Genomic DNA, 16,532 nt, shown 5'->3' on the forward strand with positions numbered 1-16,532 from the left:
TATTATGACGGTTAGATAATAATTATAATAATATGAAAGAATTAAATAATAATAAAATTATTTTATGAATATCTTTTTCTCTTGTAATATGGTTGATGCAATGATTAAAAATAAAATATCGAGGTATAATGTAAAATATATTTAACTTTGCAATAAACTTTTATTTTCAATTTCAGCCATGATAAGAATTTTGGAAAAGGATATGTTTGTCATATGATTATCTATTTCCGGATTGTTATCCCATATTACATGCAAAAAACCAAAAATTCAATCAAATATAAAATAAAATAATCTCACATTTTATACTGACGTTATTATCCTTACTCTTTCAACCAAATCACCCCTAAAAAGTGGTCAATTGTTTAACGAAGCTATGGGGTGAACTGGCTTATCGTGCATTTTGATACTATTTAAACCTTTAGGCAAATGAAAATAGAAAGAAAAAAAATATTATGGCCATACCTTTTTCGGATCTCCAATTCAGGGGAGTCAAATCTGAATCACCATTAAATTTGCTTATGCTCTCCTTTGATCGAGTGTTATTTCTATAAATAAGATTGAATAGAAAAATATTAAATAGGCTATAATAGAATATAGAAGTCATGTGCAATAGTCAGCTCAGTCAGAACGGAAGCGGTCATGCAATATATTATCGTCAGATAATATTTCACGAGCGATGAGGGGCAAGCTTATGTTACTGCAACTTAATAAAAAAGTATCCTTGAAAGTACTCCGATTTGTTAAAAATGATTATCTTCAGTACAAAATATATTTTAATTTAATATTCAAATTTGGAAGTAAGATCTTTACTCGGATTAAGAACTAATCCCACTGTACACGGAATATGAACATCCTTAAAAGAGAGAAACTCTCACCTTATGGTCTTATACTTTATCTTTTTCCCAAAAAATTAAAACAAAATTCATTGTAGGTATTTAGGACCCGTTTGTTCATAACTTTTTTTTTTTCAAAAATGTGTTTGTCTATGAAATTTTGAAAGTTTTTTGAGATTTTTCAAAAATTAGTTTTTGAAAAAACCACTTTTTCAACCTTTTTTTTGGATTTTTTCCCATTCATAAAATTGCAATATTTTTTCAAGTGAAATGTATGTCAAAATATAATTTCAAATTCCAAATACCATTTTCAACTTAACTCCAAATATAATTTTTTTTTAAAAAAAGAAATTACAATTTTTACGTCCAAACGCCTACTTATTCCTCTTTGTTGACTATTGTTGGAATAAATGAATCCATGCTTTGTAACGAAAATGATTGTGGACAAGAAAGAAGGTTGCAGAAGATGGATGAAGAAGAAGGAAAAGGAAATCTAAGGTTGAAGACAACGGACAAAACTAGGCTAAGACACAATCTCATCTTTGACTATGCTAAGGCAGTCAATGAGCCACGTGTTCATCTCAGCTTTTCAAAGAAATGTTGATGGATTAAATCTGGTCCGTCCAATTTGCACTCAAAATCTGGAAGATTCCCACATGCACGTATTGTGCCATTTGAAGAAGGAATGATAGTGTTAGTTATTTTGTTAGACATACACAAATAATATTAGGACAAGTGTACATATTTCATAGGCTATTCTTTTATTACTTTTGTTTCTTTTCTAGAAACACATGTATATAAATACAATGTCCTTGTACAGATGAGATCAATTCAATATACAGAAAATTCTCTCCAATTATACTCTCAATTTCTTTATGGTATCAGAGCAGTAGCGCTTCTTCCTCATTTCATTTTCCTCAGATTTTCTGATTTTCTTCTTCAACCATGGCTCCTGGTTCAGATGTCACTGAAACTCCACTCACACACACCCCTTCTTCTTCAACAACAGCAGGCAATGGAAACTCCATTGATTCTTCTCATCCCTTCTTCCTTCATGCTTCTGATGCACCAGGTATGATACTGGTGAACACCCCATTTGATGGTCATGGCTATGCTGGTTGGAGCAGATCCATCCTCATCTCACTGTCAGCTAAGAACAAATTGGGTTTCATTGATGATCATGCCCTATGCCACCTCTCACAGATCCTAATCACTCAACCTGGAGTTGATGCAACCACATGGTAACCTCTTGGTTATTGAAGTCTCTCACCAAGGTCATTGCTGATAGTGTTCTCTACTCAAAGACTGCTAAGGACCTTTGGTTAGATCTGGAGCACAGATTTGGGCAACCTAATGGTGCCAAGCTCTACCACCTGCAAAAGGAACTTGCTGATTTAGTACAAGGGACTGCTGACATTGCCACTTATTTCACTAGAATGAAACGATTATGGGATGAATTAGACACTCTTAATTTTGATATGCAGTGCTCATGCAACTGTGAATGTGGAGGAAAGAAGAAAATGCAGCAATTTAAGGAAGATGAGAGGCTAATCCAATTCCTCATGGGTTTGAATGAAACCTATGGATTGGCTAGGAGTAACATACTCATGGTTAAACCTCTACCTTCAGTTAATCAAGCTTACTCACTTCTTATGCAAGATGAGAATCAAAGGGAAATTCATGTTAATCCTCAATTTCCAACAGATGGAGCTTCTTTCATGGTGAAGAATCAAGGACCTCAGAGTTATCAGATCTCTGCAGCACCTCATCCCCCTCAACAGAAGAATGGAAATACTGGTTATAAAGGAAATTTTGCATACAAAGGAAAGAAGAATACACAGATGTGCTCCTACTGTAAGATGACTAATCACACAATTGAAAACTGTTACAGACTTGTGGGATTTCCTGCTGATTTCAAATTTACTAAGAACAAAAGACTGCAAAATTCTCCAAAAGGAAATTAAGCCACTGTGGTAGAAGATACAAAGGAAATTCATGGCAACATGGTAGAGGGACCTCAATTTGCTCAAAAGCTCTTATCTGATCAATTCAGCCAGTTGGTTAATCTCCTGAATCAACTACAAACAGGACAGGGAACTTCTCAAGATGTTAATGCAAATTCAGTTTCTGGTATATTGTTTACTAATTCTCCTTCCTGTTATTCAGTTTCCAATTCTAATCTCTCCAACTCTTGGATTATAGATTCAGGGGCAAGTGAACATATGTGTTTCAATGCCAACACATTCTTATTCCTAGTACCACTACCTTTTCCTCTTATGGTAAAGTTACCTGATTCTTCTAGGGTAAAGGTTACTCATGCTGGTAGTGTTTCTATCTTCCCAGCTCTATTTCTGGAAAATGTTTTGTATATTCCTAGTTTCAAATACAACTTACTCTCAGTTTGTAGACTTTGTCAAAGATTCAAATGTCTTTTAGTTTTCACTTCTTTTGGCTGTATTTTGCAGGGCCCTCTCATGAAGAGCCCTCAAGTTTTTGGTGAAGCTAAGGAGGGACTTTACTTAGTGAAGTCTAGTGTCACAGAACCTAGAACCCTGTTTTCCAACATTGCAACTTCTTTTTCTAGTTCAGCTAATAGATTGTTGCCTGGATCTTTTTCTAATGTTGTTTCAGCTTCTTTTCCTATTTCAGCAAAATCAGAATCTGATGTAAAACTTTTGCATGTAAGATTGGGGCATTTGCCTTTCAATGCAATGAAATATATCAGTTCCATTTCATTTGTTTCTAATTCTAGTTGTCATTGTGATGTTTGCCCATTAGCAAGACAGTCTAGATTACCATTTCCAATCAGTCATATCAAAACAAAGCAACCTTTTGAATTAATACATATTGACATATGGGGTCCTTATAGAACTCTTACTCATAATGGATACAAGTACTTTCTCACTATTGTGGATGATTTTAGTAGAGCCACTTGGACTTATCTACTAAGCACAAAGGGTAGTGCATTTTCAGTTCTAAAATATTTTTTGAGCATGGTGGAAAGGCAATTCAATTCTAAGGTCAGGATTATCAGGTCAGATAATGCTCTAGAATTGGGCAGCAGTACTGCAGCTTCCTTGTTCTTCTTGTCACAAGGTATTTTGCATCAGACTTCATGTGTGGGAACTCCTCAACAAAATGGGATTGTGGAGAGGAAACATAGACATCTGTTAGAGATTGCTAGAGCTTTGCTTTTTCAATCTAAAGTGCCTCTTTGCTATTGGGGAGAATGCATCCTAACAGCTACATTTCTCATCAACAGATTTCCCTCTAGGGTGCTCAAAGGACATACTCCCTATCATCTACTGTTTGGTAAAGCACCTTCTTATTTTTTCTTAGGAAGTTTTGGTTGTCTTTGTTATGCTTCCACCTTGTCACATAACAGAGGAAAGTTTGATCCTAGGGCCATAGCATGTGTATTCATGGGCTATCCTGCTAGTCAAAAGGGATATAAGTTGTTGAACCTCACCACCAGGAAATTGTTTGTGTCCAGGGATGTTCATTTCATTGAACACATCTTTCCCTTCTCCCATATATCTCAAGATAATCCCTCTCCATGCCCTAATCCTACTTTTCCTATACCTCCTTCCACCTCGGATACTTCCCCACAGCCTAACTCCACTATACCACAAGATTGCCTTACATCTGATATTTCACCCGGTTCCTCTTCTCACCAGGACACTCCTCATATTCCTACCCCTTCCACTTCACCTATGCCTCCTTCTCCTCCTGTTCCACTTAGGAGATCTAACAGGGATAACCTAGGCACTCTACCTAGTTATCTTAAGGATTATGTTTGCAGCAACATCTACCTTACTGATGTCACCACTTCCTGTCTCACCTCTGCTTGTTCCCCATCTCCCTTTGCTTTCTCTGCCCTCACTAGCTCTAATCAACTCCTCCTCCAATCAGTATCTTCTTTTACAGAACCTACCTCTTACTCCCATGCTTGCTCTCACCCAGGTTGGGTACAAGCTATGAACTCAGAACTTAAGGCTCTAGAAGAAAACCTCACATGGGATGTGGTACTTCTACCTACTGGCAAAAATGCTTTACCCTGTAAATGGGTCTATAAAGTCAAACACAATGCTGATGGTTCTATTGAAAGACTCAAAGCACGATTGGTTATAAGGGGTGATGTTCAGAGAGAAGGTATTGATTACACAGAAACCTTCTCTCCAGTTGTTAAGATGACCACAATCAGATGTTTGCTTTCTATTGCTGTCAAGAAAGACTGGTCTATCTCTCAATTTGACATGAGCAATGCTTTCTTACATGGGGAATTACAAGAAGAAGTTTATATGAGGTTTCCTGCTGGTCTACCTTCCCCAAGTCCCAACCATGTTTGTCGACTTAAGAGGTCTCTTTATGGTTTAAAACAAGCCTCCAGGCAGTGGTATGCCAGGCTTGCAAGGGCACTCAGTTTCAAAGGTTTTTCTGCTTCTCTTAATGACTATTCTCTGTTCTTCAAGAGAACAGGTCATCTTATCTCCATTGTTGCAGTATACGTTAATGATATACTACTTACAGGAGATAATCTAGCTGAATTAACAGACCTCAAAATATTTCTACATTCTGAGTTCAAAATGAAGGATCTTGGACCACTTCATTATTTTTTAGGGATGGAAATTTTGCGAGAAGCCAAAGGAATGATTATTACTCAAAGGAAATTTACCTTTGATTTGCTTCACGAGTTTGAATGCTCAAATCTTACTTCAGCTTCTTCACCACTGGATCCCTCTTTCAAATTGGTTGCTGATTCTGGTCCTCCATTAGCTGATGCTTCTCTTTATCGGCGCTTAGTGGGTAAACTCAACTATTTGACTCACACACGCCCAGATCTCTCTTTTGCTGTACTCACCCTCAGTCAGTTCATGCAACGACCTTGCCTTGGTCATTTCACTGCGGCCTTGCGTGTTCTTCGTTACATTTCCTCCACCTCTGGCCAAGGACTGTTTCTCAATGCTCATCCCTCTTTGGATCTCTTGGCTTTCTGCGATGCCGACTGGGCCTCTTGCAGGGATACTCGCCGCTCTGTTAGGGGCTTCTTTATCAGTTTAGGTGGTTCTCCTGTGTCTTGGAAATCGAAGAAACAAGCTTCTATTTCTCTTTCTTCCGCAGAAGCGGAGTATCGCTCCATGCGGCGTTTGGTTGCAGAACTGACCTGGTTGACTCGTTTGCTCACAGATCTCTCAGTTCCTCCTCCGATCCCTGTTCCTATTTTCTCTGATAGTCAAGCTGCCATCCATATCGCCCGGAATCCCGTGTTTCACGAAAGGACTAAACACGTCGAGCTCGATTGCCACTTTGTACGGCAACAATTTCTCTCCGGGTTCATTTCTCTAACATTTGTTCCCTCAAAATTGCAACTTGCTGATTTATTCACCAAACCCTTAGCAGGGCCTGCTCACAAGATGATTCTTGGCAAGTTGGGTGTGTCTTCTACCCCCTCCAACTTGAGGGGGGGTGTTGGAATAAATGAATCCATGCTTTGTAACGAAAATGATTGTGGACAAGAAAGAAGGTTGTAGAAGATGGATGAAGAAGAAGGAAAAGGAAAGCTAAGGTTGAAGACGACGGACAAAACTAGGCTAAGACACAATCTCATCTTTGACTATACTAAGGCAGTCAATGAGCCACGTGGCTTCATCTCAGATGTTCAAAGAAATGTTGATGGATTAAATCTGGTCCGTCCAATTTGCACTCAAAATCTGGAATATTCCCACATGCACGTATTGTGCCATTTGAAGAAGGAATGATAGTGTTAGTTATTTTGTTAGACATATACAAATAATATTAGGACAAGTGTACATATTTCATAGGCTATTCTTTTATTCCTTTTGTTTTCTTTTCTAGAAACACATGTATATAAATACAATGTCCTTGTACAGATGAGATCAATTCAATATACAAAAAATTCTCTCCAATTATACTCTCAATTTCTTTAACTATTAAGGTTGTTCTTAATTCACTCCTTGCGATGCAGTTAATTTCTCTAACACAAGATTTATTTCAATTCCGTTTCCAAGATTTTAATAAGATTTTTAACATTTTAATATTGTCATTTTGTGAAATGGGAAAATAGCAATTTATAAAATGTATTTTGTGTGCGTTTAGAATATCCAACTTTATTTAATAAAAAGTTAACTTAATTTATGTCTAGTTAATCTTACCCTTACGAAGTGAATTATCTATATTTAGTTTAGCAGAAAGTTTGTCACTCTAAAAACAAAGCGAACTAAATTTTTGAGAAGGATGAACAGGTGAATACAATAATTAGTGCCGTCAATATGGGCTTGGCCCGTTGGGCCGGCCCAGCCCAGCCCGTGATTTAGAAGGGCTGGGCTAGAATTTTTGGAGTCCATTTAAAAACGAGGCTTTTAAGCCCGGCCCGAATAAGCCCGTGGCCCGTGAGGCTTGAATGAGGCTGGGCCGGGCCGACCCGTGGGCCTAATAAAAGTCTGCATTAGGTAGGGGTAAGGTCTGCTTACAGACTACCCTCCGCAGACCTCACTTGTTGGGATCAAACTGGGTTTGTTGTTGTTATATGACAAAAAATAATAAGAAGAGTATCCCAAGCTTAAAGTTTTAAGCTCATCATATTAAAAGATCAAAGTCTTGAAACGTTAATTAGTTTTAAATTTTAATTATTCTTAATATTTAACTAATTAATATTGCAAACAAATTGTAAATGTAGATGAAAGTGAAGATGTTAAAACAACCTTCCAACAAGCGGATTCAAATGTGTTCGATGAAGATCATATGTTGGATATCCCATAAGCGTCATGGACGTTCTCTTGAATAGTTTGCTTTAAGTTTTGACTTTTAGTGAATGAAATGGTCTTGTCTTTTACTCTTTTGGTGTTTATATATTGGAACAATATAAAAAGTTAATAAGTTTTGTGAAATTTTCCAGTAAGATTTTTTTAAGTTTTAAATAATTATCATTTTTTTTGTTAGAAATTAAAGAAAACATATAAAATTATATTTTAAAAAAATAATGGGTCGGCCCGAGGGGCCCGCAGCCCACGTAGGGCTGGGGTGGGCTGACTATTATAAGGCCCATCAAAATGATGGGCTAGCCCAACCCAGCCCGTCAATTGCTTAAGCCCACGTGGGCTGGGCTGGGCTAGCCCGGCCCCGCCCATGTTGACAGCTCTAACAATAATTTACCACAAGTGGAATTGGAAATCACTATTAAGGTGCGGATTTGGATCCGAAGAGATCAAGCAGAGCAAGAGTTTTCTTTATCTTTTTAGCAACATCGTTTCCTCCTTCAGGTGTGTTTGCGGAAGATCATGCTCCTTTTGAGGATGAAGATCCGAAAACAGGGGTTGATGTGGACTGCACTTGGGGTGCTTGTTGTCCTAAAGAGCTTGCTTTGCTCCTCGTAACTGGTCCGAAGCTTCCAAAGGTAACATCGAGGATGGTTTCCACATCAATATGGAACCTGGAGTTAGCAGCCTTAGTGGATGTTGATCTGAAGTTGATTTTCTTCAAAGCCATTTTAATGTTCTTGAACTTTGGTGGTTGAAAAGTTGAGATGAGAGGTAGAGATTGTTCCATTGGGCGTGCTAGAATTTGTAGACAATAAATTGCGTCGAGAAAATAAAATCAAGACCGAAAAATATTGCAACAATCATAGTATTTTATTTTGAATATTTGAGTGTTACAATCTCTATGAATCCTCTAATTCCTCTTTACAATTGTAAATGAATTCAAGGGGCCTTTGAGCTTGATCTTGAATATGTAGTTATTGCCACGAACGATGATCTTGTTCTTGAGCTTGAGCTTGATTGCTTGGACTTGACCTTGATTTGTTCTTCGTTCTTGAGCTTGAACTTGATTTGTTCTTCGTTCTTGAGCTTGAAGCTTGAAACTTGTGGAGGAATTTGCAGCGTTTGATCCACGAGATCTTTCTTGCTTCTTGTTATAACTTCTGGTGTCTTTTCTGAATTATGAAGACCCCTATTTATAGTTATGGAAAGGAAGAGTTATGATAAGAACAAACTCTTTCCGACCAATCAAATTGAAGTGTGACATGGCCGCATTTGATTGGCCGGGATATGTCATTTGCATACGTGGCGCAATTTTATTGGCCTTTTAATGTGACTTGGCATGCCTTGTCATTTTGACACGTGACATGGTCCCATTGGCTCTTCCATTTGACGTGGTGTGCCACGTCATTTGACACGAGACACCAAACTGGGCCTCTAGGAAGATGATATATTGGGCCTAATAAAGTGGGCTCATCACTTTAGCCCAACTAAATGGGCTAGCCTAATGGATTACGACTTATTTATTTTATCCATATATATTGGACTTATATAATTAATTAGCACACAATATTAATTTGGACCAATATATCTTGAATCTTAAAATATAATCCAATTTTTTTATGAATTTAAAATTTATATGCCTACATTATTCTCTAAGTATTTGCTTTGCGTTCAACTAATTCGGATTCATGTGCAAAGACATATTAAAGAAAAAAATATTGCATACTTTCAAACCTAAGACCTCCGATTAAGGGTGAATGAATTTTATTTATTTCGACACAATCTTTGGTGATGTTACTTTATGAATTTCATTCAATGATCATGAACAATTAAAACTTATTAGTGGGTCATTAAGTTTACGAATTGCCGAATAGGATAAGATGAGATTTTGTACTACTTGATTATGTAGAAGAAATTCAGATGGGGAGATTATACATAATTGGGATATATAAGGTTAGGCGTATATGTTACAAGTTACATCAAAGTAGGCATGAAACTAATGTTTAAATATATCTTAAAAGGCTACTATACAAAATTAGTTGTAATTTGTAAAGGTAGAAATCTTGCACAATTCTTTCTTTTAAAAAATACTTAGGTGCAGAGCAATTAGTGGAACCCGCCCTATTCCATTGGATTTTGTCTACGAAATGGATAATATTTTCCATGAAAGAGGGTAATAATCCCCTCGAATATCCATTATTAATTATATATAGAATGAAAAAATTAAACAAAACAATATAATACAGTTTTTGTTTACCCTCAAAATCAGATAACAATTAAATTTGTAAGTGGTTTTAAGGATACGTGGATTAAATTGACACGAAGCGATAAATAAAAAATGCAATTGAAATAAACAACGATAAAGTAAATTCAAACCACACGAATTGAATAGTTACAACCTAGGGGAGTTAGCCACACTTGGACTGGATGCAATTCGATCGGTATCAAGACACAATTGAATAAGAGTTTAAAGAGAAAATAACAATGTATTGCTTCTCAGTGCGTGTTACAATATCCATTACAAGTAATCAGACTCCCTTTATATATTAGGGGAGTCCTATATTAGGTACAACTCTATAAAAGGTAAAAATACCCTAATTAACTGATTGCTGATCTCACGTCGACTTATGCCGAGATCTCCGCCGTGATATTCGGTCGATTACGAATATCACGACCTTCTGTTGGCTGAGCTTGACTACCTGACAACGTTCTTCAAAATTAATCAAGGCCAGGACCGATCCTGAATCATTTCCCTGATATCCTCGAGGGCGGGTGTTATGGTCCGTACTCAGAATTGATGGGATCCCTACCTCGGTCTAAGCCCTGGTTACCATACCTCGAGCTTGACCTATCATCGGAGACCGGCATGCACTACGAGACCGATTTTACCTGTATACAGATAGTCCCCTCATTTTTCGGAGAGTAGACGACGAGAAACGACATGAGCTTCCGATTCTTACTTTGATACCTCGCGTCAGAAACGACAAAATGAATAAAACGTCTCGTCAGTCACGTCTTAATGGCATTAAATGCTTGTCAGTTGCCGGTCAACCACTTCTGGATGTGAACCTTCGTTTGAAAACTATAAATACCCCCCCCCCCCCTCTTCATTTATTCAAACTTTACATCTAAACCTTCTACTTTTGTTCCTTAGAAATCTCTATATTTTCTGCCACTTGTATCCTGATTTTTTGGAGATCTTTGTGAGAACCATCAAGTGTACTCCTTCAACTTCCTCTTTTTCCTCTTTTTCCCTCCATTTTAAAAGAAATGGCGAAGACTTCGAAAACTGTTCCCTAAAAAGAAACTCCTTCTACATTGCGGCTGACTGATGAGGAGACCGTTCCGTGTACAGCTGCCGAGGAACCAGTAGCAGAACTCCCCTTGAACACGTTCATCCCTAGTGGATGTTCGGTAACCGCCGATTTCAAGGTCAAAAAACCTCCCTCCGTACCTGATCGCAGCAGACTCAACCTTAGGAAGAGTGGGCGCTAATACTTTTACCCAATAGTGGTATCGGGGTCAATTTCCACAGTGAGCTAGAAAGGGAGTTAGATATTTGCTTAGCCTAGAAATGCGTGTTTGCTTCTAATTGATCTTCTAATATTTTTGGGTTTTTATGATTATCAACTACAATTTAACAACTACTAATTATAACTAAATTATGCTAAGATATTAATTCTAGGTTGTATGCAAGATAGAGAAAGACACTAAGGTCATGGCATTTACCTAGGTGGTCAACTAACGGGTAGAGATTCCTAATACAAGAATGACGATTATGGGGCTTATGCTATAACCGTTGCACGATTGCACTCACTCTCACACCTCTCGGTAGAAAGAGTGATTTTTTCCAATTGACTCTCTCGAGACCAATTGGGTAGGCCAACAAGCCCAAGCAACTTAGGGTTCAAGTTGGGTAATTACTCTCTCGAGGTTTAACCCGTTAACTGGGACTACCGTTCTCATGGGTCCATCCCAATTCCTTGTTGGGTTAATTTTGGAGTCATAGACACTCTTTCTCAAGAAGAGTCAAGACCCACTAAGCTAGACTTAGTGTTTGCAACCACCAAATCCTAGTTAAATCATAAAATTAACCCAAATAGCAAACACCCAACATCATTCAATTATTAAAACAATCACACCCATTAATTACCCACACTAGGGTTGAGCCACAACCCTAGATAATGGGTTTAGCTAGACATAATAGCAACAGAAATTGAAGAAGTAGTAGATAAAATCAACATATTAATTTACTAGAATGTTAATCTACAAGAATCCACGATAAAACAAGATGAAAATGCCCAAAATAGGCTAAAACTTGAGTCTCACGAGTGCAGCTGCTATCTGATATCTAATACTTAACCTAAAAATAATAAAATATTCTATTTATACTAGGCTAGAAAAACTGGACAAAAATACCCCTGCGGGGCTGGCGCGAACCGCGCAGAAATGCAGCGCGGCCGCATAGGGGTCTTGGTCCTCGATCACTCACTTCTGAAGCTGGGGACGCGGACCGCGCAAAAAGGTAGCACGGCCGCGCAGGCTAATGGGCGCGGACCGCGCAACAATGAAGCGCGACCGCGTGGACACAAGCGCTGACCGCGTAGAAAGGAGCGCGGACCGCGCATGGTTACCCTTGAAATGTATATTCTTTGAATCTCCTAGTGCGGCCGCGCAGCAAGACAGTGCGGTCCGCGCTAGGTCCTCTTGTCCCCACTTTAATGATTTTTGACACTTGAGCAGGTTTCACTCCGTTTCGAGCCAATTTTTTACTTTTGTCATCTTGTCGCTCAAACCTGCAATCAAGCGCACTTTGTAAGCATTCTGGGTCTATTTTATGACAATTCATACATAAAGCATAGGCAAGTATGGGCATAAAACGTGTTAAAATCACAGTTATCAGCTTTCTAGGCTTAGGCACTACCTAATAGGTTTTGTGCCTCCAGGATTTGATAACCCGAATTGCCCGAATGTCTTTTCGCACGATAGTCCTAGAGTGGGATAGCCCCTGGGCTCGATGGTTTCCGAATAGGAATAGCCCTTAGGCTCGGATAGGGGTAGCCCTCGGGCTTGATGCTTTAAAAGGAAAAGATATGTAATAGCAAAATAGGAACTTTCTTTCGTTTCCGTATGTATAGTACATGATCGGAATTGAGGTAAAGGTTGTATTATGGCTTCGGTGGCCTATGCGGGCACGGTTCATTTGACCATTTGGCCCTTACAATAAATCCTAATCATCGGGCCTAAGTTGTTTAAGTACAAAGTTCCCTTCTTTTATTGCTGAAGTCTAACCTGAGGGTGATGGCCCCCAATATTCGAGGTCGATCTTCAAGAGGGCTCGGATACTATTGATGCGACCATTGACCCCGACTTCAAACCGGTCTTTGAATCTAGGTTAGCACGATCTACTATTGCCTCGTTAAAAACCTTGCCGGAAAACACATTTGGGACAAAATCAGTTTTAAGAAAAAAAAGTGCAACGCGTGCTTTCAGACCTAATAGTCGTACTTCCCCTTGGCCATTGCCTGCAAGCGTTAATCTAATTTGTTATATTATGAAAATGTACCTTAGCAATAATATCGCCTTAAGTGCGCCACATTTCAGTTGTTTGGTAGTTGTGTGTTGTTTCCTGCTTCGAGTTTGTACGAGCCTTTGCTGGTAATTCCGATTTGACTCGATATGGCCCTTCCCAACTCAACCCCAGCTTCCCTTCGTTTGGGTTCCGGGTTTGGCGCTTACCTTTCTTAACACTAGGTCTCTGATATTGAAGTGTCGGAGGTTGGTTCTTCGGTTGTAGTACCTTTCTATCCGTTTCTTTTGAGAACCGGACTATGGCGGCCTCGCGCTTCTCTTCCAATAGCTCCAAGCTCCTATTCATGGCCTCAACATTTGATATTTTGTTCGCATACAGAACTTGAGGCTCGGTTCTCCTAATTCGATCGGTATTAGTGCTCCGGCACCGTAGACCAATGAAACAGAGTGGCCCCAGTACTAGATTTAGAGGTCATACGGTATGTCTACAAGACTTCGGGTAGAATTCCCTTCCATTTTCCTTTGGCATTGGTCAACCTTTTCTTCAGGTTTTGGAGTATGATCTTGTTTGTAGATTCCGCCTATTCATTTCCACTAGGGTGATAGGGTGTGGATATAATCTTTTTGATTATGTGGTCTTTGAAAAACTTTCTCACCTTACTGCCGACGAGTTGCTACCCGTTATCACACACGATCTCGGCCGGTATCCTGAACCGGCATATTATGTGGTCCCAAATAAAATCGATGACTTCTTTTTCTCGGACTTTCTCGAACACTTGAGCTTCGACCCATTTAGAAAAATAGTCAGTAATAAACAATATGAATTGAGCCTTACCAGGTGCCCACGGCAGGGGACCGACAATGTCCATTCCCCATTTCATCAACAACCAAGGTGACAAGACTGAGTGTAGTAGCTCTCCGAGCTAATGGATCATCAGTGCATGCCTCTGACAGCCATCACATCTTTGTACAAAGTCCCTTGAATCTTTCTCCATGTCAATCCAGTAATACCGGGCTCTGATTATCTTACAAACCAAAGACTCTGCCCCCGAATGATTCGAGCCGGTGCCTTCGTGAACTTCCCTCAAAATATATTCGATGTCTCCCGGCCCCAAGCATATGGCGGCGGGTCGTCGAACATTCTTCTGAACAGAGTACCTTTGGATAGGATAAACCTGGCCGCCTTTTTGCGCAAAGCTCTCGATTCTTTAGGATCAGAGGGCAACTTCCCATTCTTCAAGTAGTCTATATACTTATTTCTCCAGTCCTAAGTCAAACTCGTTGAGTTTATTTCAGCATGGCCTTCTTCTACTACCGATTTCATTAGCTGTACGACCATTCATGAGCTGAACTCATCGTCATCACCGATGATCCCAAGTTAGCTAGAGTGCCGGCTTCGCTATTTTGATCCTGGGGTACATGCTGTAGAGTCCATTCCTTGAATCGATGCAGCGTTACCTTCAATTTGTCTAAGTACCTTCGCATTCGTTCCTCTTTTACTTCGAATGTTCCATTGACTTGATTTGCCACAAGGAGGGAGTCACACTTAGCTTCGACCACTTTGGCCCCCAAGCATTTGGCCAATTCAAGACTTGCAATCATAGCCTCATACTCGGCCTCAGTGTTAGTCAATTTCACAGTTCTAATAGATTGCCTAACTATGTTCCTCGTAGGCAGCTTCAACGCGATGCAAAGTCTGGACCCCTTTGCTTTGGAGGCATCATCCGTAAACAGAGGTCAGGTTTGTGTATAATGTTCCTTAGTGGGTAAGAAGTTACAACGCATATGGGGTGGCATTGAAAATACGGCTTTAACTTTCTGGAGGCGCTTAGCAAAGCAAGCGCCAATTTTTCTTGGTGAGGATATCTTGTTTCGGCCTCGCCTAGAGTTCTACTGACATAATAGATAGGAAATTGCGTACCTTCCTCTTCCCAGACTAAGACTCCACTTACCGCTATCTTGGATACTGCTAAGTACAAGTACAGCTGCTCATCTGGATTCGGAGTATAGAGCAAGGGCGGACTCGAAATGTATCGTTTGAGCTCCCCCAAAGCTTGCTGGCACTCCGGGGTCCATGAAAAGTTATTCTTCTTCTACAATAACGAGAAGAACCGATGACTCCTATCGGAGGACCTCGATATGAACCAGCCTAGGGCGGCCATGTGCCTGGTTAGTTTCTGAACGGCCTTGATACTGTCCACCACGGTGATAAATTCTATAGATTTGATTTTGTCGGGATTGATCTCGATCCCTGGTTGGAGACATGAATCCAAGGAACTTTTCGGATCCCACTCCGAATGCACATTTCTCAGGGTTTAGCTTTATATTGTATTTCTTCAGTGTGTTGAAAGTTTCCTGCAAATGTTTCAAATGGTCCTCTGCTCGCAGGGACTTAACTAACATGTCGTTAATGTAAACTTCCATTGATTTCCCTATTTGTTCTTCGAACATCCGGTTTACTAGGCGTTGATAAGTGGCACCAGCATTTTTTAGTCCGAACGGCATTACGTTATAGCAATAGGTGCCGAATTTAGTAATAAAAGAAGTTTTTGTTGATCACCCAGGTCCATCCGAAATTGGTTGTACCCAGAATAGGCGTCGAGAAAGCTGAGTATCTCGTGCCCGACCGTTGCATCGATCATGCGATCGATGTTAAGCAAAGGAAAAGAATCCTTGGGGCATGCCTTGTTTAAGTCCTTGTAATCTACGCACATTCTTAATTTATTTCCCTTATTAGGCACTACTACTACGTTAGCCAACCAGTCCGGGTACTTAACTTCCCGAATGGAACCTATCTAAGGAGTTTAGATACCTCTTGTTTGATGAATGCATGCTTGACTTCGGACTGAGGCCTCCTCTTCTGTTTAACCGGGTGGAAATTCAGATCCAATCTTAGCTTATGAGTGGTTATTCCAGGCGGGATCCCTGTCATGTCTAGATGGGACCAAGCAAAACAATCTACGTTAGCTGTAAGGAAATTAATAAGTTTTTTTCCTAAGCTCGGGGGTTAAACCCATGCCCAGGTATACCTTCCGATCGAGCAAGTGTTCGATCAGTATGACTTGCTCTAGCTCCTCGACCGTCAATTTGGTGGCATCAGAATCATCAGGGGTGATGAACGACCTAGGAACTCCGTAATCATCATCCTCGCCCGCTTCTTGCTTCTCCGATTCGGTCGGGGCCGGTGTCGGTGATTGTTATTTAGTTTCTTCCTTCCAAACCAGCTATGGGTTCTTTGATGTCGAGAGTGCCAAATCGGGATCACCTTATCGGCCGCGAACATTTTTTTTGTTACCGACTGCTCTCCATAAATTGTCTTGATCCCTCCCGGTGTGGGGAACTTTAGTTCCTGGTGTAGTGTCGAGTGTGTTGCCCTCATTTTGTGAAT

General features: G+C 39.7%; 1 protein-coding gene across 1 annotated transcript; it reads left to right on the forward strand.

Moving 5' to 3' along the window:
- Window positions 1-1,778: 1,778 nt before the first annotated feature.
- LOC109211871 lies at window positions 1,779-2,797 on the forward strand. The gene is made up of 2 exons (XM_019375460.1): window positions 1,779-2,074; window positions 2,122-2,797. The coding sequence occupies exons 1-2, from the start codon at window positions 1,779-1,781 to the stop codon at window positions 2,795-2,797; spliced, it is 972 nt and encodes a 323-aa protein (XP_019231005.1).
- The last annotated feature ends 13,735 nt before the right edge of the window (window positions 2,798-16,532 follow it).

Source organism: Nicotiana attenuata, unplaced genomic scaffold, assembly GCF_001879085.1.
Source record: "Nicotiana attenuata strain UT unplaced genomic scaffold, NIATTr2, whole genome shotgun sequence".
Classification (NCBI taxonomy): Eukaryota; Viridiplantae; Streptophyta; class Magnoliopsida; order Solanales; family Solanaceae; genus Nicotiana; species Nicotiana attenuata.